Source organism: Schistocerca gregaria, chromosome 3 (genome assembly GCF_023897955.1).
Source record: "Schistocerca gregaria isolate iqSchGreg1 chromosome 3, iqSchGreg1.2, whole genome shotgun sequence".
Taxonomy (NCBI): Eukaryota; Metazoa; Arthropoda; class Insecta; order Orthoptera; family Acrididae; genus Schistocerca; species Schistocerca gregaria.
Window position 1 is genome coordinate 856,967,043 of NC_064922.1, and position 22,827 is coordinate 856,989,869.

General features: G+C 40.7%; 1 protein-coding gene across 2 annotated transcripts in view; it reads right to left on the reverse strand.

Annotated features, from left to right (window-relative positions):
- Positions 1 to 22,827, reverse strand: part of LOC126354844 (uncharacterized) — a 62,115-nt gene that overhangs the window by 33,719 nt on the left and 5,569 nt on the right. For both annotated transcript variants that reach the window (XM_050004824.1, XM_050004825.1), the window contains 3 exons: positions 7,485 to 7,622; positions 7,220 to 7,336; positions 6,995 to 7,108 (listed from right to left, as the gene is read on the reverse strand). In XM_050004824.1, coding sequence (XP_049860781.1) covers positions 6,995 to 7,108; positions 7,220 to 7,336; positions 7,485 to 7,622 — 369 coding nt within the window. The remainder of the gene's footprint in view (positions 1 to 6,994; positions 7,109 to 7,219; positions 7,337 to 7,484; positions 7,623 to 22,827) is intronic.

Sequence of the window (22,827 nt, forward strand, 5' to 3'; positions counted from 1 at the left end):
TTGGTCACCTACCAAACAGCATCAAAAGCCTGACAGATAGCCAACCAACATTAAAAAATAAATTAAAAGAATTTCTAGATGACAACTCCTCCTACTAATTGGCTGAATTTTCAGATATAAATTAAGGGAGGGGAAAAAAACTAACTTAAACATTAGTGTCATGCAATATTTTGTGTAATGTAATATCTTGTACAGACACCTTTTATTAACCTGACATGTTCCACATCATTACAAAGTGTCGTATTCATGATCTATGGAACAAGTATTAATCTAATCTACTCTAATCAGCACCCAGTCACATAATATGTCAGCACATCTATGGCCTCTTCTACTTTGTACACTTTCATTCGATAATCAGTGAGAATCATGTTTTGGATTACATAACTGATTTATTCATCAGGTACATCTGTCAGATGTCCTAGACAATCCTCATCAAAAACTGATAATGAGGCTACATTTAAATTTGTTGAAATGATGTTTCACTCTTGTCACTGACAGTGAAGGGTAACCATACAAGCATTCAATTTCCCTTTTATCTTGTCATACTTTTCCCATACAAAACCAGAAATATTAACCACCAAACAATATTGCACTTTCTCCAACTGGCGAAAATACATAACACAACTTGGTGAAATGGCTTTAAATCCAAACTGACCGGTGAATCATAGTCATTTTAATAAATGGCATCTAAAAGATAGCAGTATAAAATGTCAACACCAACTGGTGTTGGCAGTGCCATTTGCCTTCAAACACAGATACTTACTGCACTGCCCTCATAAAAATGTTTGCAGTTTCATTCCCCATCCTTGTTCAACAGACCTAGTGCAGCATTTCTAATCTCCTTAATCTCAATGGAATTGTGAACTCTAATCTTTCTACCTTTACTGCTGAAATCCAGCTCAAATATGCCTGTGTCACTGCAGATTGCCTTCCATTGTTTCCCTGCATTCTCTTATTTTATTCAAATGTATCAGCTTCATATGTTTCACCAGTTACTGAACTTTATCTGCTGTACATGGCTCAGGCTTTCCATTAACATTATCCTGATGGACCTCACATTTTACTTTTTTTCAATTTATATATATCACTTCCTTCACTTTACTCACAACAAATTCTCATCCTCCTCGAACTTGACCTGTTTGACCCATTGCAAATACCTCTGTATGAATTTTAATCTCCCTGGTTTTACCTTCATGTTCTTTCTGTGAGATATATGTAGGAGGAAGCAACATATCAACTGACTCTTCAAGAAATGAATGTTCTCAGAATTTTAACACTAAACCACACCATGATGCGCAATGACTCTCCTGTAGCATTTGCCACTCCAGTTGGACGAACATCTGTGTGATGCTTTCAAACCTGCTTTTGAATCAGTCATAAGGTTCAGAGACTAAGGAACAATACTCAAGTATCCTTCAAATTAGGGTATTGCAAGCTACTTTATTTGTTGATGGTTTCTTCCTGAGGTTTCGACCAACAAATCTCAGTCTAGCATCTGAATTCATTACGACGAGTTTAACTGTCATTCTGCTTTATACCATGCATATTGCCAGATGTATAATGGACTGGATATTTCCAGTAATTTTTCAGTAATTGTGTACTCAAACAATTACAGATTTTTTACCGTTATGCCAAGTACTTTATATTTGTTCATGTTGAGTGTCATCTTCTAAAATCATACACCAAGTGTTTACACTCTGCAGGATTCTCTACATTCCACTCCATTTTTCTACCACTCAGACCTCTATTTATGCATCATCAGTGAACACCCATGTGAAGCTTCCAGTTTTGTCCACTAGGTTAGTTACACACTGCTAGGAAAAAAATGGTACACCCTTTCAGAGGTCTCCAATTCACTCAAGATTTATCATTGCAACAGTGCATATGGAGTACATGAAATTTACAGATCAATAGCACAACCGGTTCAGAGGTTCCAGACATGGAACACCCATATTAGGACGTGGTGTACCACAAAGGCGGCATTGCAGGTATTGACTCTGGCATTGTGTTCATCATGGCAAATACTGTCCTGGGATACATTATTCTACAGCTGCTCATGCTGTCCATGTAGTTCTGTAAGAGTTGTTTGTTGATGAGTCACACATGTCACTTCTCTTCCCACTGTATCCCACATGAGTCCAATTAGAGAGAAGTTGCTGCATGTCTTTCAGAGCAGAGTGAGTTTCATTGGCAGTTTGTGGGTGAGCGTTATCTGCTGGAACAATACATCATCTTCCTGTTGCAAGAATGACAAAAGAATGGGTCTAACACAATTCTACACATACTGAGTGCTCCTTAGCATCCCCCCCCCCCCCCCCCCCCACAGAAACACCAAGGTTGAACGAGAGTTGCAGCTTATCACACCCCAGACCATAAGGCTTTGGTTGGGGCCAGTGTATCTTGGACGAAAGCCCTGTACAAGACAGCACTCAACAGATCTACATTGTATGCACAAATGACCATCACTTGTACATAGGCAGAATTTGTTTTCATCGATGGAGACCACAGTGCACCAATCCATCTTCCAAGTGATCCTCCAATGGCACCAGCCACATGTTGATGCTGTAGCACAAGTGGAAAATGGGCCACAAGTGTGCGTGCCCACAGTCCCACTTTTAATAACTAGTTTGCAGCAGTCTTATCTGTGCTGTCATAGATGTACAATCTTCCACTACTGCCCTTACAATATGAAGATCCTGGCAATCATCTATGCTGTATGGACATCCACAACCTCATCTACGGGTGTGAGAATATTCATGTGACCACTGATACCAGCATCATGCACAACTGACTCTGCACGTCCATCTTGTGTTGCAGTTCTCCAAAAGGACAATGCTTCCATTCAGAAGGCCACAGGTTGACCTCTGACAAACTCACTCAATTGGCTGTAGGAAGTAAGAATGTGTCTCTCTCTGTGGTATGGCTGTTTGCTTGCTTCACATGTTCGCAACACATTGAACCTTCTTGTTGTGAGCATTCCCTATTAAAGGGTAGACACAGAAGGCACTCTGGTAACTATGCCTCTGTGCTACCTGTTGGTGGACAACGTTGAAATCATTATCAGTACATCTACTATGCCCCACAAGGCACATGCCATCATTGGAACCAAATTTTCGTTATCTTTCCAGGTGTACTAATTTTTTTTCAATCTATATACTGTGAACAGTAATGGTTCTGTAATACTCACTTGCAGTATGCCTGAAGCTACTTTAACATCTAAAGATTTTTCTCCAGTAAGGATGACTTTTTTAATTATATATTTATTTTACATTTCTAGTTCCATAGTGCCAAATTGAGAAGCAAATCTCCTCGGTCATGAAAGGAGTCAGTACATGAACTTAACATAAATAAAATATAATATAAATGTATCCCATGCAGATGCCACGCTGCAAGTACATATTACCACAGTCGACAATGTAACATGGGGAATAGCTTAATTTTTCCAGGAACTCCCTGTCACACATTTCACGTAAGTGCCACAAAAAGATAAGATATGATAAATTAGTTCCCATACAGAGGCATATATACAGTCGTTTTTCCCTTGCTCTATCTGTAAGTAGAACAGAAAAGGATACAACCAGTAGTGGTAGAGGTACGCGCCCCCCCCCCCCCCCCCCCCAACCATACACTGTACAGTGACTTGCAGAGTATGCACGTAGGTGTAGATGAATCAGAAGGAGTGATACATGAGAAATTCTTCAGTTCAATATGGCCTCTGTAAACATAGGCAAAGAGAACACTACCATCAGCCATCGAGCTGTCAGAGTAAACAACTTCAGAGACCTGGAACACATCAAGAAATGAGAGGACGTGACTGTGCAGAGCGGCGTGGTTAACGGAGTTCTTAGGGCCATGCAAAAGGTCCAGACAAAGCTTCGGCCGAGGTGTAGACCATGGAGGTGTATGCGAATAGACCTCAAGTAGAGGTGGTAAAGGGAAGGACTCCAGTTCTGATGAAGGCTAACTGCAATCGTGAGCCCTGATCTGTGCGGCCGATACGGGAGACGGTCTGCTGCAGGTGGGAAAAGAAGACAGTAATTTGGATGCTCAGGAGAACTATGAATGTGTGCAACATAACTGGTGAGCAGTTGTGAATGTCGGATCCGCAATGGAGGGACTCCGGCCTCCACCAGAACACCGGTCACCAGACTGTTTCTAAAAGCTCCCGTCGCTTGTGTCTGTGTATGTGCGGATGGATATGTGAGTTTGTGTGTGTGTGCGCGAGTGTACACCTGTCCTTTTTTTCCCCTAAGGGAAGTCTTTCCGCTCCCGGGATTGGGATGACTCCTTACCCTCTCCCTTAAAACCCACATCCTTTCATTTTTCCCTCTCCTTCCCTCTTTCCTGACGAAGCAACTGCCAGTTGCGAAAGCTCATAATTCTGTGTGTGTGTTTGTGTGTTTTGTTCATGTGCCTGTCTGCCGGCGCTTTCCCGCTTGGTAAGTCTTGGAATCTTTGTTTTTAATATATTTTTTCCATGTGGAAGTTTCTTTCTATTTTATTTACATAATCTATATAGTTATGAATATAATAGAAGGAAACATTCCACGTGGGAAAAATATATCTAAAAACAAAGATGATGTGACTTACCAAACAAAAGCGCTGGCAGGTCGATAGACACGCAAACAAACACAAACATACACACATAATTCAAGCTTTCGCAACCCACGGTTGCTTCGTCAGGAAAGAGGGAAGGAGAGGGAAAGATGAAAGGATGTGGGTTTTAAGGGAGCAAGTAAGGAGTCATTCCAATCCCGGGAGTGGAAAGACTTACCTTAGGGGGAAAAAAGGACAGGTATACACTCACACACACACTCATATCCATCTGCACATACACAGACACAAGCATATAGTTACATTCAGCTCTGTGATACTCACACTAGTGCAAACAACCATACAGAAGAGTGGTAAACAGTAATTGCAGGTCAATAAACAATACTGCAGATAGCAAATCGATCTCCATAACTTGCATTCTCGACAAACACCAAATAAATCTGACACAGTTTTTTTCCCAAATTTATGGCATCTAACATATTGGGTCAATACCTCATTATATTTCATAATAGGATTCACAGCAATTACATATCAAAAACACACAACTGCCAGTTTCTGGAATTACAGCACACTCAGCTACTTTCCAACAGTCAACAGTCAAAATTCACTACAAGAAAGTGGAAACAACATCTACTTTTGTTGTAAACAAGACAACTGGCAGCATTGGTCATAACAAGTTTGGAATCATTTATACAGCACATCGATTTCAGTCCTTGTGTGACCATCTTCAGTGCTAAAAAAGCATAAGACATAACATGAGACATGAAGACCATATAATAAAACAATGGCATAAGCACATTGAGTACAATACAGTTCTGATGAGTACATATAAAATATTAAAATCCCAAAGACTCCTCCAATAAAAGCACATATTACAACTTCAACTTAGCATCTATACAGAAGGACATAGCACCTAACTAATAAATTTTTTTTAAACAGAGGTTGCAACTTACAATCACATGCAGCAAAGCTCGATACATGATGCAGGTACCGCAGTACACTCTTTATTCAAACAACACATTACACCGAATATATTTTATTAAAAAAGTGGAGAACAGTAAAAACCAATTAAAAATTAAAAACAGACACTTTGTAACCTGAGAAAAGAGAATAAAAATAATATAAAAAATACAGCAATATGAGACTTTAATAAACCACATCATATGTAATGTGTTAATTGAATAAAGATGATATTGTAGTGCATGTGTCATGTACCAAGCTTTGTTGCACATGATTTTAAGCTGCAAACACAGTTCAAAATTTGTTCATTAGCTGCTCTTCTGTACTGACGTCTTGGTGAAATTGTAATATGTGCTTTTATTTGTTGAATCTAACAAGACTTAATATACCATACATCAGAATATATTGTGCTCAATGTGACCTTATGCCTATGTTCATTAAATGGTCTTCATGTCTCATTTTATGCCTTTACGTTTTTAGTACTGAAGATTGTCACACAGCGACTGAAATCAATGTGCTGTAATAAATTATTTCAAACTTATTATGACCAATGCTGCCAATTATTGTCACACAGCAACTGAAATCAACATGCTGTAATAAATTATTTCAAACTTATTATGACCAATGCTGCCAATTTTCTTGTTTACAATACTAATACTGCAGTTGTCGAGCTTGTGGTCCCCAATAAAATCCAAAATCTACTTTAAAATGCCTTCATATCGTACACCACCTTTCAAATACAGAGACTCAATGAGTCACATATCACAACACCATTACATCACAAAAGCCTGTAACGAACACCTCAGTGGACTTCTCAGCACATTCCACCTTTAGTAAAACAGTTACACTTCAGAAACCTGGCATGAAAGCAGACGAAGCCTCAAAGTTGAAAGGCTTGCAGCAGGATGTCACCCACACAATTCTGTGCCATCTTCTCAGCTGCTGGGCCTTATTTCAAACATCCTGGGGGGAGGTTTGGAGTGGCATCTCAATGTGGGCTGTTCTGTCTGATAAAACTGGTCACACAACATGGAGATGGTTGTATTTAATTTGGAAAGGATGGCCAGTTTGCACTGATACCTAACACACACTCATTGTACCTCACCACTATCAATAACAACACTGCGCACTGTAGTGATAATATTAAACTTAGTAATTTTGCAAAAATAAAAGTTAAATTACAATGTGGCCATTCAGATTATAAAATAATAAGCAAGTTTAAGATTCAACAACATATTGTTGTTGTGGTCATTCGAGAGAGAACACAATCTCACATGGGTACAGAAAAAGGGGCAGGAAATTAGACACAACATTAGAAAAGAACTCTCCTTGCAGTCATGGGAACAAGTTAGAGAAACCAAAATCATCCGACTTAACGAATTCACCTCATTGCTTAGTTTATAAAATACTGTACATAAAACACTGTTCTTATCAGAAACAGTTGCATTACAACTACGATTCTATTAATGCAGTAATTTACCTGAATTATTAATGGTCTGAATGCACAAAGCCTTTCTTCTTCCACATGAGATGGATACACACTGTAGTCAAAAGTAATGACTGAACAGCGGCTGCTATTGCAGTGTCCTTGGATCTGTTAATAAGTAAAAATTGGCACAATAACAAAATATTGAGAATAGTGAGGTACAGTAGTGGCAGAAGTCATAGACACCGGAATTTAAACACGATCAATTTATTACATTACCGTTTGCAAACCATAAGATCCAAGACCCAAATTGTACACAAGTATAGTGTGGTTGGGCAAAAAGTGTACTATGTTACGAATGAAACCTATGCCTTGCTGTTCCTGTCCTCCTAAAACCTGAAAGGCAAAATTTAATAAATGCACCCAGAAGTGAATATAGCAAGGTACCATTCTGCAGATAATAGCACAAAAAAAAAAAAAAAAAAAAAAAAAAAAAAAAAAAAAAAAAAAAAAGAAAAAAAAAAGTATTTCTGGACAAACTTACATATGTTACGACAATTGGTAAAGATGTGTTTTTCCATATTTCTGATGGGTATAGACGTGGACTTTCAGTAAATCCCAAAAGATTCAAATATTTTTCATCAGCAACAAGTCGCATAGACTCTGCATTTTCAAGGTTTTCCTTCAACAAAAAGAGCATTATTGATTAAAATATACAGCTACACAGTACACAAAAACAGAAATATCTATGAGTTTTGAGACAGAAAAGGGAGATTTTTCTGTGGATGAGATATACAGTGTGTCCCATTTATCTTGACCACCCTAAATAATTGTTTGTCCAAATGCAAATTACAAAATGTTTCAAGCAAATGTTCTTTAGCCACCAGGGGGACATCAATCAGCATGATTGCCTTCATTGTAGCTTTGTTTTTTTACAAATATATGAACAGTGGTATGACATTTTTAAATGTGCACCCTCTATTTTTTATTTGGTAATTCAATATTTGGTAATTCATTTCCTTTCCTAAGGACCTATTCAAAAATGTGTCACAGTGTACGATTCACTGAAACACAATGTCATTAATTACATAACACAACACTGACTTTGAGCCCGTGATCACAAACTCGTCCACTTGCAGGAGTTGTCAGAAAACAAATTAAAACTTAGAAAAAACATAACACAAAATTGACTTTGACTCTCCTGTACCATTGTCCAGAAGTAAAACATTCAAAGGTGCTCAAAGTGGTAACCATGGACACTGATACACTGGTGCGCTCGTTGAATGAAAGAATTATTTACTGCTTCCAGTGTTGCCTGCTGAAGAGAATTTCAAGCAAGCACGATATGTTCCTGCATGTCCTCTGGAGTTGTTGGAGTATTGCAATAGACAACGTCTTTAATGCATCCCCAAATAAAAAAGTCCAGAGGATTTAAACCAGAAGACCTAGCAGATCAAGTAACTGTTCCCCCTCGACCAAACCATCTGGCAGGATACCTTTGGTTCAGAATATGACGTGCACGCAAGGCATTATGTGCTCGACATCCATCGTGTTGATACCACATAAGCATTCTGGTTCTTAGTGGCACTTCATCCAGAAGAGGAAGAAGAATTCATCTAAGGAAGTTGGCATACACAGTGCCGTTTTGATGAATTAAGGGCCAATAATTCTAGTACCAAGCATCCCACACCAGACGTTAACTCTCCACTGACGCTTATATTCCATCTATCTAAGCCATCGTCCGTTTTCGCTGGACCAATAATGCACGTTGTAATGTAACGGACTACTGAAGAGTGCGATACCACCCTTATAGTCGCATCTGCCTTTGCTCCAATTTCATTTTTATGATTTTTTTTATTTAATATTATTGTATGTAGTATTTAATTTTGCCCAAATCTTTTTTATTATATTATTCTATAATGTGAACTTTATTTGTTTATTTCTGGATAATATGTTGGCACCAGTGTGAGCCAAAGACATTCGAGTGTGAAAGGTAGAGTCGGACATTGTTAAGGTGACTGTAGGAGTGAGTGAGTTGGACTGTTCTGGGGAGAGCATGTTTTTGTGAGGTGGACTGTTGATGGGAGTACGGAAGGAAGTCTGTCGTCTTATATAGAGAGTTTCATAAATAGTATGTGATATGAAGATGGAAATTATTGTGAAAAAGTTAAATTAATAAAAATGAAGAATCAATAGCAAAACAAAAAGCGAGTACCAGTTTTCATTAGCACACAAAGACCCGGACCTAATATTAACAATGTTAGATGGATGGAACGCACCATGCCGAGAATCAAGACAACGAGACCAAATTCAGCATCTAAAAGGTAAGGTATTTTAACTAGTTTTAGTATTCTGCGATGTATCATTCTTTTGTCTAAATATTAAGCTTAACATCGTCTGTTGTAGATACGGACCACCCAAGCTGGCGGGGTGTCGTCAATTGATCATCACAATCTCAGGGTTTGAAATAGCATTTAAATGAATTGAAAGTTTGTCACTTGATATTTGATTTTCACCCCAGACGAAAGAGGGTACATTACAACGTTCAATGTATTTATCTGTCCTTTGTTTGAGAAGGAACATTCATCGGTAAATAGAACATTGGAGAAGAAGTTCGGGTTGGTGAGGATTTGCTGCTGTGCCCACTGACACAACTGTACACAATTCTAGAAATGATTCCCATGCAATTCTTGATGTAGGTGTACATAGTAAGAATGGAACCAGTGACGTTAAGAATACAATGTACACTGGTTTTAGGAATGCCAATCTCGTGTTCAAGCTGTCGTGTGCTCACATGTCGATTCATAGCGACGGAAGCAAGAACCATAGCTTTGGCAGCTTCATCTGTGCGAGTGCTACGACAATTTCGTTGTCGTGGATTGAAACTTCCCGTTTCCTGAAGCATCGCAACAAGATGAGAAAACATTTGTCGGGAAGGTGGGTTCTTGTCAGGATATTGTCCTCTGTACAGTTCCGCTGCCTGATTAGCATTTCGCCTACCTCCAACAACAACAATCAAAAAACATTATGTCGATGCATTTTGTAGAAAGGACAGCCTTTAGTGTATGCCTACTTTACACAACAGTATTTAAAAGGACTAAACTACTATACTAAATTTACCTGTGCATAAGAAAACAGTATTGCAATTACTGTTCTGCTAACTTACATTCCCCATAGATAAGTAGCATTTCTACCTTCTCTACATTGGTGTACATTCTACTCATACAAATCTTCAACTGACGATGGTTGACGGAATGACGGGTGTGCATTCTACTTATGTTTACATTTGTCCTCTGTCAGCGTCAGCACGTAGATGTGTTCCATTACCCCGAGTACTTGCACTGCACTAAGTGCTGGGAGCGTATATGTTAATGTTGTGTTATGTAATTAATAACATTTTGTTTCAGTGAATGGTACACTGTCACAAATTTTTTAGTAGATCTTTAGGAGAGGAATACAGGGTGCCATTTAAAAAAGTCATACCACTGTTCATATCTTTGTAAAAAACAAAGCTATAACTTAGGCAATCATGCTGATTGATGTCCCCTGACGGCTAAAGAACATTTTCTTGAAACATTTTGTAATTTGCATCTGGACAAACAGTTATTTAGTGTGGCCAAGATAAATGGGACACACACACACACACACACACACACACACACACACACACACACACACAAACACACACACGCACACACGCACACACACACAGTTTTGTACAAATTGCAAAACTAAGGTTACTAAGGTTAATTTTTAAAGTCTTGGGAGGGAGGGGGGGGGGGAGGGCAATTGCTCAAAGAAGAATGTGAGAGTGACACACAGAAACTGATAGGTAGATGACAGTATTGTTTAATCATGTAGAAGTGAGTAATGCAAAAGAATGTGGAAAACGTGTATGAAATAACCATTAAGTGTGTCACCTGGTTTAAAAGATGCATACAGGTTCAAATTACTGGCAGCAAACAGTTACAATAATCTCAATGCATGCAAATAAAAGATTTCAAGCAATGAAGGCAAATATATCTTAAACAGCAAGTTATTGGAAAGATCACAAATAAAAGGCAGCTAAGGCACTCGGTGAGAGAAACAATTAACAACAATTTTATACAAGTAGAACTCCAACATGGACTGAATAGGAAATCAACACATGGACATTTTGGGAGCAGATACGGAAATTGGTGTGAACGCAGGAAAATAGAGCACAAAGTGAAAGTACAGGTAGGAGGAGGACCGTACCTGCACCATTACCAAACTGTTAGAGACAGAATACATTTACATCCACCTGACTACTATGCAGATCACACTTAAGTACATAGCAGCAGAGGGGTCAGGAACCACTTTCAGACTATTTCTCTACGTTCCACTCTCGAATAACATGTGGCAAAAATCATTATTTTAATATGAAGGTCATTTTTCATTTGAAGATAGGAGTAAAAGTAATTTCGCAATTGTAGGAGAAAGGTTGTTATAAAAACTTCATTATAAGACCTCACCGCAATGAAAAGTGCCTTTGTTTTAAAGATTACCTCCTCGACTTGTGTATCACATCCATTACAATGTCCTCTGTCAGTCTTACCTGGTAAAGATCACACACTGTGTAGCAATACTCCAGAAGAGAATGGACAATTAGTGTAGGGCAGGCAATTTCTTTAGTAGATTTTTTTTTTTTTTTTTGCGTCTTCTAAGTGTTCTGCCAACAGAACACATATATTTTGGCTAACTTTCTCCAAAACATTTTGTATGCAATTGCTCCAATTTAAGTTGTTCATAATTGTAATCACAAAGTATTCAGTTGCAACAACAACCTTTAAATGGGTGTGATTTATCATGTAACCAAATTTTAACAGATTATTTTTATCAGTCATGTGATGGACCTCACACTTAATTGTTTACAATAAACATTATTTTGCAATGATGAGTTTACTGTATCGTAAACAACAGGAGCACTTGCAAACTTTTGACAGGAACACGGAATATAACTTGACTGCTGCTTACTGAGAGAACTGCAGTTTTTTATGCAGTTGCATTATATTTAGGTTAAATATGTGGTTTTGTACTCAGACATGGAACCTTCTAGTTATGGTTTCAGCATTACACTGTTTGATCCAATAAACCTTCTTCCATTCCCTCGTCTACCATGAGCGTCGACCCTGCCACAACAAAATGGCTTGCGTGCCTCAACAATACAGATAACCATTCAGTGCAACAATGTCTGAGGGGTATCTCTAGAGAGGCCAAACAACCATTTGGCTCCTGAGGTGGGTCAGAAGCCTTTAAGGTAGTTACAAGGGCAACAGTCTGGATAATTGACTGAGCTGCCCTTCTGACATCAGAAACCATTGCCATACTCTCTTGTTACTGCAAATAAATAAGCAAGGGGAAGCTACAGCCATTAAGCTTCCCAAGGACATGAACCTCAACTGTGTGGCTGAATAACGGTAGCATCCTATTGGGTAAAATATTCTGAAGGTAAGCAAGTTTCCCATTCGCACCTTCATGCAGGGAGTACTCAGGAGGAGGTTGTCATCAGGAAACACAAAACTGGCATTATACAGGTCATAATGTAGAATGTTACAATCCCATAATCTAGTAGGTAGGATAGAGAATACAGGAAGGGACATGGACATATTGAAGTTAGATACAACAGGAATTAGTGTGTGTCAGGAAGAACAGTACTTCTGGGCATTTGAGTAATAGGTTATCATCAAAATATCAAATACCGTAACTGTAATGAATGAATAGGTCCAATAGTGAATTAAAAACAGGAATCCAGGTAAGCTACAATGAACAAGGGATGCATTGTCACTGCCAAGAGAAATACAAAGCTAATACCCACCATCATGTTAGCAGTACAAGTTTATATGCCAACTACCTTTGCAGGGGAAAGAGATTGAGAGAATGTGCAATTAAACTAAAGAAATTACTCAGATAGTTAAGGAGGTGAAATTTTAACTATGATGGGAGATTTGAATTCAATAGTAAAAAAAAGGAAGAGAAGGGACAAAACAGACTGGACAAAAGGAATGAAAGGGGAACCATGTGGCAGAATTTTGCAGAGAAAATAATGTAATCATTCCTAACACTGAGTTTAAGAATTATGTAGAAAGGATGTATGTATGGAAGAGATATGGAGATTCTGGAAGGTATCAAACAGATTACATTAAAGAGAGAGAGATTTTGAAACAGTATTTTAAACTGTGAAACATTTCCACTGACAGATGTGAACTACGACCATAATTTATTGGTTAAGACTGGCAAAGTAAAGCTTAAATGCAAAAAGGTATGAAATTAAGGATAAATTGAAAGAACCAAAGGTTGCTGAGAGTTTCGATGAGAGCATCAGGCAACCACTGACAGGAATATGCGAAAGGAATAAAATAGAAGACAAACAGTGCTTTCAGAAATGAGACAGTGAGGGCATCAGAGGATCAAATAGGCAAAAAGTTAAATGTCCAGCAGAAATCTACATTTACGTACATATTCCAAACGCCACAGCAGGGGGAACCTCGTACCGCTAGCAATCATCTCCTTTCCTGTTCCACTTGTAAATGGAACATGAGAAAAATGGCTAACTATATGTGTCCATACAAGCCCTAATTTTTCTATCTTCTCTTCGTGATCATTACGAGAAATGTATGTTGACAGCAGCAGAATTGTTCTGCAATCAACTGTAAATGCCAGTTCTCTAAATTTCCTTAACAGTGTGTTGCGAAAAGAATGTCATCTTTGAGTTCACGAAGAATTTGACTGAACCTACTGGTAAAAAATCCTTGGACAACACAGGAGATATGGATTTTTATGGACCAAGGAAGGAATAACCAAGTGCAACAAATCTAGCAGGCATATGGTAACACAGAGGCCTAAAATTGCCACTGGCAAAAAGTGCAAAATGGACAAGCATTTCCATTGTACCAGTAAGTGCAGCTTTTTTCCATTTTTACGTGTGGGAGGAATGACTGTTTAAGTGCCTCTGTGTGCACTGTAATCAGTCTAATCTTGTCTTTACAATCCCTGCAGAAGAGAGATATAGGGGATTGTAGAATACTTGTTAATTCATCATGTAAAGCTGATTCTTAAACTTACAAAGTAAGCTTTCATGAGATGGTTTGCATCTATCTTACAATCACTCACTATTTCACTTTGATCAGTATCTCCATCAGCTCTATCAAGGGTCAAACAAAAATGCAGAATTGATGGTGAAGAAATTATAGAACACATAAAATCCAAACTGGCAACAGCAAAAAAGAAAGAAATGTTTCTAAGAACGAGAAACATATCAGTATCAAATATAAAATGTAGTGTCAGAAAGTCTCTTCTGTAGGTGCTTGTCGGGGGCAAGTGAGTTTTTGTTTTAGGGCGCAAAAGCAACAAGGGTCATACGCACCCATGTCAGAACCGTAGAACACTAAGAGGGGAAAAAAAGGAGTTAAAAACAACTACACATTAAGCTCAATCAAAGAAAGGAATGACAGATAAAAACAGGGACTCTGAGAAAGGTCCATAAAATATGACAGAGAGATGGAACTAAAAATTAAATGTCCTTCGGCACATTGCTATGAAGGATAAAAAGTAATACGCAGTCGAAAGCCCACACGTCATTCGCTAAAACGGCTGATAACTCAAATGAGAATGTAAGTGGTTAAAAAGAGGGCACTCCATCAGGAAATGGTGAACTGTTAGAGGTTGAGGGCAAAGCGCACACAGCGGTGGAGGAGTATCACTTAACAAATGGCGACGGCTAAAAAGACAGTGCCCAATATGCAACCTAGCTAAAATGATCTCCTCGTGCCGAGAGGAGGTCATCCAAGCTGATGGGGAGAGGCTTAATTCCCTGGAGTTTGTTCCCATGAAGGGAGGACCAATGGTGATGTCAAAACAACACCACCTGTTGACAGATGGCAACACAGAGATCATCGGAGGGAATGTAAGAACTAGCGAGCTGAGGTACAAGCAGCATTAGCGGCCTCGCTTCCTGTCAGACCGACTGACCAGGAATATACATAATCATCATAGTGGCTCCATCAAGAGTGAGCAAGTGACAGCTTTCCTGTACCCGTTGCACTGCGGGATGGACGATTAGGTCGGGTAAGACACGTATGAGGGCCAAGACATATTTCCTATTGAGCAGGAGCTCCAGGAATTTTGTAGTTTCAATGAATGGGAGAGTACTAGGCCCAAGATGTAAAGAGGGTGGGGGAAACTAATAGCGCTGCCAGAAAGTCATACGAATGGTTTTGTCAGTGGCAAAGTGAAAACCGCTGTCGATGCTCCACGAGTAAAGACGATTGAGACATCGCTAAAAATGCCGCTCAAAGGAGACAAGTCAATAGAGACCTGCAATAGATGGCAAACTCGTCAATGAAAAGGGATCCAGAGACATCCAGCGTGAGACAGGCCATAATAGGGTTAATGGTGACAGCAAAGAGAACAACGCAAAGGACGGAACGGAGACACACACCATTTTCCTGGATAAAGATGTCCGACAAGGCAGAACCCATACATATCTTAAAAACTCAGTCTTTTAAGAATTGCCAAGGAAAACAGGGCATGCGGCCAGAGAAGCCCCATGTGTAATGAGTACGGAGGATACCAGTCCTCCAGCAGGTGTTGTAGGCTTTCTCCAAATCGAAAAACACAGCCACTGTCTGGTATTTCCACAGAAAACCCTTCATGACATGGATTGACAAAGCACCACAGAAAGGCACACTTGAAATCCACACTGTGCAACTGTTAGTAATTTGCAAAACTCAAGCCACCATACCAGCTGGGCATGAATCATAAGTTCCATCACCTTGCAAACACAGCTGGTGAGAAAAATGGGGTGATAACTAGAAGGAAGGAGCTTTTCCTTGTTGGGCTTAGGTATGGGTATGACAGTAGCTTCACACCAGTGTCTGGGAAATGTACCCTCTGACCACAGCGATTGTACGTATGAAGGAGAAACTGTTTGCCCAAAAGACGAAGGTTCTGCAATATCTGAATGTGATCATCATATGGCCCTAGGGCAGAGGATCAGGCTGAAGTAAAGGCATGACCTAGCTCCCAAGCGATTTTGAGAAGAAAAGAATACCGCCTGAGTGTCCTCCCTTTGTTTCCAATGGAGCAAGGCAGAGGGACAGTGGGTGAAGCTCAAGATCCGCACAAAATAGTGGCCCAAGGTGTTAGAGATAGCAGTAGGTCCACTATGACATCATCTGCTACTTGGAAATTGGGAGCTGGCCTTGGTCCCAGGCAGCCGTCAGAGGTTGGCCCCCATCACAGAAGATGGTGTGGAACTGTTGAAAGAACTAGTAAAGCAAATCCAGCTAGCTTCCTTGCTATCCTGAAGAACATGACGACACTGTGCATGCAACTGCTTATAAATAATGCAGTTGGCCATCTTAGAATGACGGTTAGAAATGTGGACAGCACATCTCTATGCGTAAATTACATTGCACCATGCCTCAGCCCACCAAAAGACCAAGGCATGGCACAGCAAAGAAGCATGAGGAATGGAACGCTTTGTGGTGGTAAGGATAATGTTCGTAAGATATTACCTGGTCATTGCAACTGGGGAAATGTTGTTTGTCAAAAGTTGCTAGGGAGGAGTAAAGCCTCCAGTTGGCTTTAGAAAGCTGCCATTTGGGTGACGTACTTGGGGTAGGAGTCAGCAAGCAGGTACCACACACGAAATGGTCGCTTGAGTATATGTCAAACATAACGGACCACTCGAGATGATAGGTCAGCCAGACAGAGCAGAAGGAGAGGTCCAAATGGGGATATGTCTAAGTGGAGTCTGAAAGTAATGTGGGTGCTCCTGTGTTAAGGCAGATGAGGTTAAAGTGACTGAGAAGGTCAGTCTAAAGGGCATCTCTCTGACAGGTTCTGGGCAAGCCTCTGAGTGGATGGTGCACAATAGAGTCACTGAGCAACAGAGGGAGAAGTTGCCTAATAAACTGGAGGAAGTCTGCCCTGGTGACGCCAAATGACAGAGGGACATAAATGGTACAAAGGAAACGGACAAGTGAGTAAGAAAAATGCAGACTGCAACAGCTTGAAGCTGGGTAGTCAGGGAGATAGGTTGTCATCCCAGATGAGCAGCATGACTCCCCCATGAGATGGAATGGCATCCTCAGGCGAGGGGATTGTTCGATTGAAGGCCACGAATATTCCACTGGGGGAGAGTCATAATGAGGAAAGCAGGGGAGGGAAATATGAAGAGGTGAAACTTTGGCAGCTGCCAAGTGGCAGCCTTCAAAGCTTACTGCTACAGGGTGCAGAGGCTGGAGGATCCTGCTCAATTGCTCTATAAGATATACAGAGACATTGGCATTCTCCCTCTGTTGCTCTGCATAGTCCATGGCAGAAAACCCCCCTTTTTTTGGCACAAAAAAACTAAATGTCAATCCCAATCGACAGAAGAGAAGACAGCTATGAACAAGGATGTGGAGAAAGGTCTGTAAAATACGCCATAGGGAAATGGAGGTCTAAAACTAAAAATTGAATGACCTTCGCCGTATTGCTACAATGGATAAAAAGTAAAACATGGTCTCGAGAGCCTGCTTGTCGTTTGCTAAAACAGCCAATAACTCAGACAGCATACACAAACGGGAACATAAGTGGTAAAAATAAGGACATTCTGTCAGAAAATGGTGGATAGTCAAACATTGGGTGCAATGTTCACAAAGTGGTGGGGGAGCACCACTTAAAAAATGGTGATGGCTAAAAATACAGTGCCCAATACACAACCTACTTGAAAAAAAATCTCCTCGCAGCAAGAGGTGGTCATCCAAGCTGCTGGAAGAGGCTTAATAACCCAGAGCTTGTTCCCTTGAAGGGAGAACCACTCATGATGCCAAAATGACACAACTGATGACAGAAGGCAACACAGAGATAACCAGAGGGCATACAAGAACTAGTAAGCTGAGGTACAGCAGCATATGTGGCCTCACTTTCTGTCAGACCGACTTGACCAGGAACCCACATAAGCATCACAGTGGCTACATAACAGTGAGCAAATGGCAGCTTTCCCAGACCCGTTACACTAAGGGATGGACAATGTACAGCACACACAGGCTTTGAAAGGTGCTGAGAGTCTGAGCAGATTATGCGAAGTTCCATGTGAAGGTCGTGAAACTGAAGGCGCCAGAGTGAGACTGGAGTAGCGTCCTTAGAAAGCGAATAAGGTCAAGATGGTGAGGTAGTGAAGGGTTTACACTCACCAGGAAAGTTGCAGGTAAGATGAAGTTAGGCAGCCACAGTAAGAGCTGAAAGGAAAGTCCAGGAGGTAACAGAGAAGAGGGACACGCCCTATACTGGCGATCAAAGGAGCCATCAAAGAAGGAGGCATAGAATGGGTGGCCACGCACGGCATGGCAGACAAATGGATGTTCGCAGGAGTATTTCTTCTGTCATTTCCAGTCTGCCAGTTGTGTAGCAGGTGACTTCGACCTGTGAGGTAAAAGTCTAGCAGCTTGTTGCACAGTTGGAGGAGAAGATGGAGATGCTACCATGACACTGGGTAATTTCACAACCACAGTGCTTCATTTGAGGTCACAAGTCTGTGTGGCCATGTCCTTCACAGAGCGAAATGTAACGAGAACAGTACTGTAAGTGCCGGATGGTAGAACGCATGGTTTCTGACTGCCAACAACTTGTGAGTGACTGGATGAGGCAGTTTTTCCTTCGCCTGGATCTCCTAGACAGCCTGCTCATCAAGATACACAGGACAATCTTGGGAGGAGGCAGCATGGTCGCAATTGCAATTAATGCAACAGGGAGTAGGAGGTAGACAATTGTCCCTGTGAGCATCCCTAGCACAGGTTACACATTTGGCCGGGTGTTGACTGGACATTCGAGTGCGGTTCTATGATGACACTGGTAGCAGCGTATTGGGTTGGGAATGTACGGTTGGATTGTGATAACTTCATACCATGCTTTGATCTTTGATGGAAGCTCCACTCTATCAAAAGTGAGGAAAAGTGTGCATGTGGGCACTAAGGATGCCTCTATCTTTCTGATGGACTGCAATGATACCCTGAGCAGAGAGGTATGTTCAGATTTCTGCCTTGGTCATACCATCAAGGAGCCTAGTGTAAATAGCACCACAGGAGGAATTCAGTGTGCGATGGGCCTTGACACGAACAGGATACACATGGAGGAGTGAAGCTGCAAGTAGTTCTCATGCTTGAGAAACGCAAAGTGCCATTTTGTAAACATCAGCTGGATTTCACAGGGCCAGCAATTGCACCAACACTTTTCTGAATAAGAAACGGATTTACTGTAGCAAAGGACTAGCTATCTTCAGCACGTGAAACCATGAGGAACTGGGCTACTGTGGTGTAACTGGCAGGGTCTTTGAATCATTAGCCTCATTCCATTTGCATTTGCTAGAAATTGACTGTGAAGATGATGATTGGCTCATTGCAAGAAAATCCCCATGGTTGCATGTCTCCAATGGCATGTTCCTTCCAACTGGAGACCTCCTCTGAAGCGGGCACACCCACCTTAGGTGATTGTTCACGCCTCAGGTCCCATCTCCCGAACACCTGACAGAGGGATCAATTGGCAGTTTGGGAAGGTAGCAGCGCAGGCAATCACCCCTCCCTGGGGCTGGTCTGTACTAGGCGGTACATGCGAACCTTACCCAAGGCTGGGAATTAAACATTACCCAGGCACCTGTTACACGTCAGGCGCATGAGCTGGTCTTCAGGAGTGCACAGGGAGGAAGAAGAAACAGAGGAACCTTGAACACCGAAACAGAGGAAGGATAGGAAACTGGGAACAAAGAAAGAAAAAAGGAATGAAAAATAACGGCGAGACTGTTCTGAATCAGCTTCTGAATATGTAGATATCATTTGGAAAAACATCCCAGACATGTTCCCCAATGGAAGGGAAAAAGAATGGCAACAGGATAGACACGTAGCACGGAAGGGAAAAGAGGCTGTAAAGGCTGGCGCTCCATGGTAGCCACGCACGAACCCACCAAAGAGTGGCGAGCATGCACGTCCAGGTGTCGGTATCAAATGTAAATTGTGTTAGAAAGTGTCTTTCGAAGGAGCTTGTCTGGGGAGGAGACTTTTACGTAAGTGAAAGCACAAAACTTTATAAAAAAAATAAATAAATAACTAAAAACAAACACACGACCACTGTATTTTGTACTTTTTAGCTGTTGTTGTTGTCGTTCTTGTGGTCTTCAGTCCTGAGACTGGTTTGATGCAGCTCTCCATGCTACTCTATCCTGTGCAAGCTTCTTCATCTCCCAGTACCTACTGCAACCTACATCCTTCTGAATCTGCTTAGTGTATTCATCTCTTGGTCTCCCTCTACGATTTTTACCCTCCATGCTCCCCTCCAATACTAAATTGGTGATCCCTTGATGCCTGAGAACATGTCCTACCAACCGATTCCTTCTTCTGGTCAAGTTGTGCCACAAACTTCTCTTCTCCCCAATCCTATTCAATACTTCCTCATTAGTTATGTGATCTACCCATCTAATCTTCAGCATTCTTCTGTAGCACCACATTTCGAAAGCTTCTATTCTCTTCTTTTCCAAACTATTTATCGTCCGTATTTCACTTCCATACATGGCTACACTCCACACAAATACTTTCAGAAATGACTTCCTGGCACTTAAATGTATACTCGATGTTAACAAATTTCTCTTCTTCAGAAATGCCTTCCTTGCCATTGCAAGTCAACATTTTATATCCTCTCTACTTTGACCATCATCAGTTAATTTGCTCCCCAAATAGCAAAACTCCTTTACTACTTTAAGTGTCTCATTTCCTAATGTAATTCCCTCAGTATCACCCAACTTAATTCGACTATATTCCATTATCCTCGTTTTGCTTTTGTTGATGTTGATCTTATATCCTCCTTTCAAGACACTATCCATTCCGTTCAACAGCTCTTCCAAGTCCTTTGCTGTCTCTGACAGAATTACGATGTCATCGGCGAACCTCAAAGTTTTTATTTCTTCTCCATGGATTTTAATACCTAACTCCAAATTTTTCTTTTGTTCCCTTCACTGCTTGCTCAATATACAGACTGAATAACATCGGGGAGAGACTACAACCCTGTCTCACTCCCTTCCCAACCACTGCTTCCCTTTCATGTCCCTCGACTCTTACTACTGCCATCTGGTTTCTGTACAAATTGTAAATAGCCTTTCGCTCCCTGTATTTTACCCCTGCCTCCTTCAGAATTTGAAAGAGAGTATTCCAGTCAACATTGTCAAAAGCTTTCTCTAAGTCTACAAATGCTAGAAACGTAGGTTTGCCTTTCCTTCATCTAGCTTCTAAGATACGTCGTAGGGTCAGTATTGTCTCACGTGTTCCAACATTTCTATGGAATCCAAACTGATCTTCCCCGAGGTCGGCTTCTACTAGTTTTTCCATTCGCGTTAGTATTTTGCAGCTGTGACTTATTAAACTGATAGTTCGATAATTTTCACATCTGTCAACACCTGCTTTCTTTGGGATTGGAATTATTATATTCTTCTTGAAGTCTGAGGGTAATTCACCTGTCTCGTACATATTGCTCACCAGATGGAAGAGTTTTGTCAGGACTGGCTCTCCTAAGGCAGTCAGTAGTTCTAATGGAATGTTGTCTACTACCGGGGCCTTGTTTCGACTCAGGTCTTTCAGTGCTCTGTCAAACTCTTCACGCAGTATCGTATCCCCAATTTCATCTTAATCTACATCCTCTTCCATTTCCATAATATTGTCCTCAAGTACATCGCCCTTGTATAGACCCTCTATATACTCCTTCCACCTTTCTGCTTTTCCTTCTTTGCTTAAAACTGGGTTTCCATCTGAGCTCTTGATGTTCATACAAGTGGCTCTCTTATCTCCAAAGGTATCTCTAATTTTCCTGTAGGCAGTATCTATTTTACCCCTAGTGAGATAAGCCTATACATCCTTACATTTGTCCTCTAGCCATCCCTGCTTAGCCAGTTTGCACTTCCTGTCAATCTCATTTTTGAGACGTCTGTATTCCTTTTTGCCTGCTTCATTTATTGCATTTTTATATTTTATCTTTTCATCAATTAAATTCAATATTTCTTCTGTTACCCAAGGATTTCTACTAGCCCTTGTCTTTTTACCTACTTGATCCTCTGCTGCCTTCACTACTTTATCCCTCAAAGCTACCCATTCTTCTTCCACTGTATTTCTTTCCCTCATTCCTGTCAATTGTTCCCTTATGCTCTCCCTGAAACTCTGTACAACCTCTGGTTGTTTTAGTTTATCCAGGTCCCATCTCCTTAAATTCCCACCTTTTTGCAGTTTCTTCAGTTTTAATCTACAGGTCCTAACCAATAGATGGTGGTCAGAGTCCACATCTGCCCCTGGTAATGTCTTACAATTTAAAACCTGGTTCCTAAATCTCTGTCTTACCATTATATAATCTATCTGAAACCTTTCAGTATCTCCAGGCTTCTTCCATGTGTACAACCTCCTTTTATGATTCTTGAACCAAGTGTTAGCTATGATTAAGTTGTGCTCTGTGCAAAATTCTACCAGGCGGCTTCCTCTTTCATTTCTCAGCTCCAATCCATAGTCACCTACTACGTTACCTTCTCTCCCTTTTCCTACTACCAAATTCCAGTCACCCACTTTTTAGTTATGATATGAAAACAAAGTTCTCAACTAAGTACTTGCATGTCACAATGTGGGATGACATGTTGAGGATATACTTGGTTGTAGGATACCACCCATTCCCTTTGACCTGTGACGTACTTGCGATGCATTGTGTGACATCATCGAGCCGTGGTGTGTGTTTTGGAGTGGAAGTGCAATGTTGCTGTAGAGGCCACATTGAATGAAGAGGTGCCATGCCCTACTGGCTTATGTTGTTGGTATCCTTGTCTGAGGTTAAGCTGTATGGTTTAACTGGAGATGGGAATA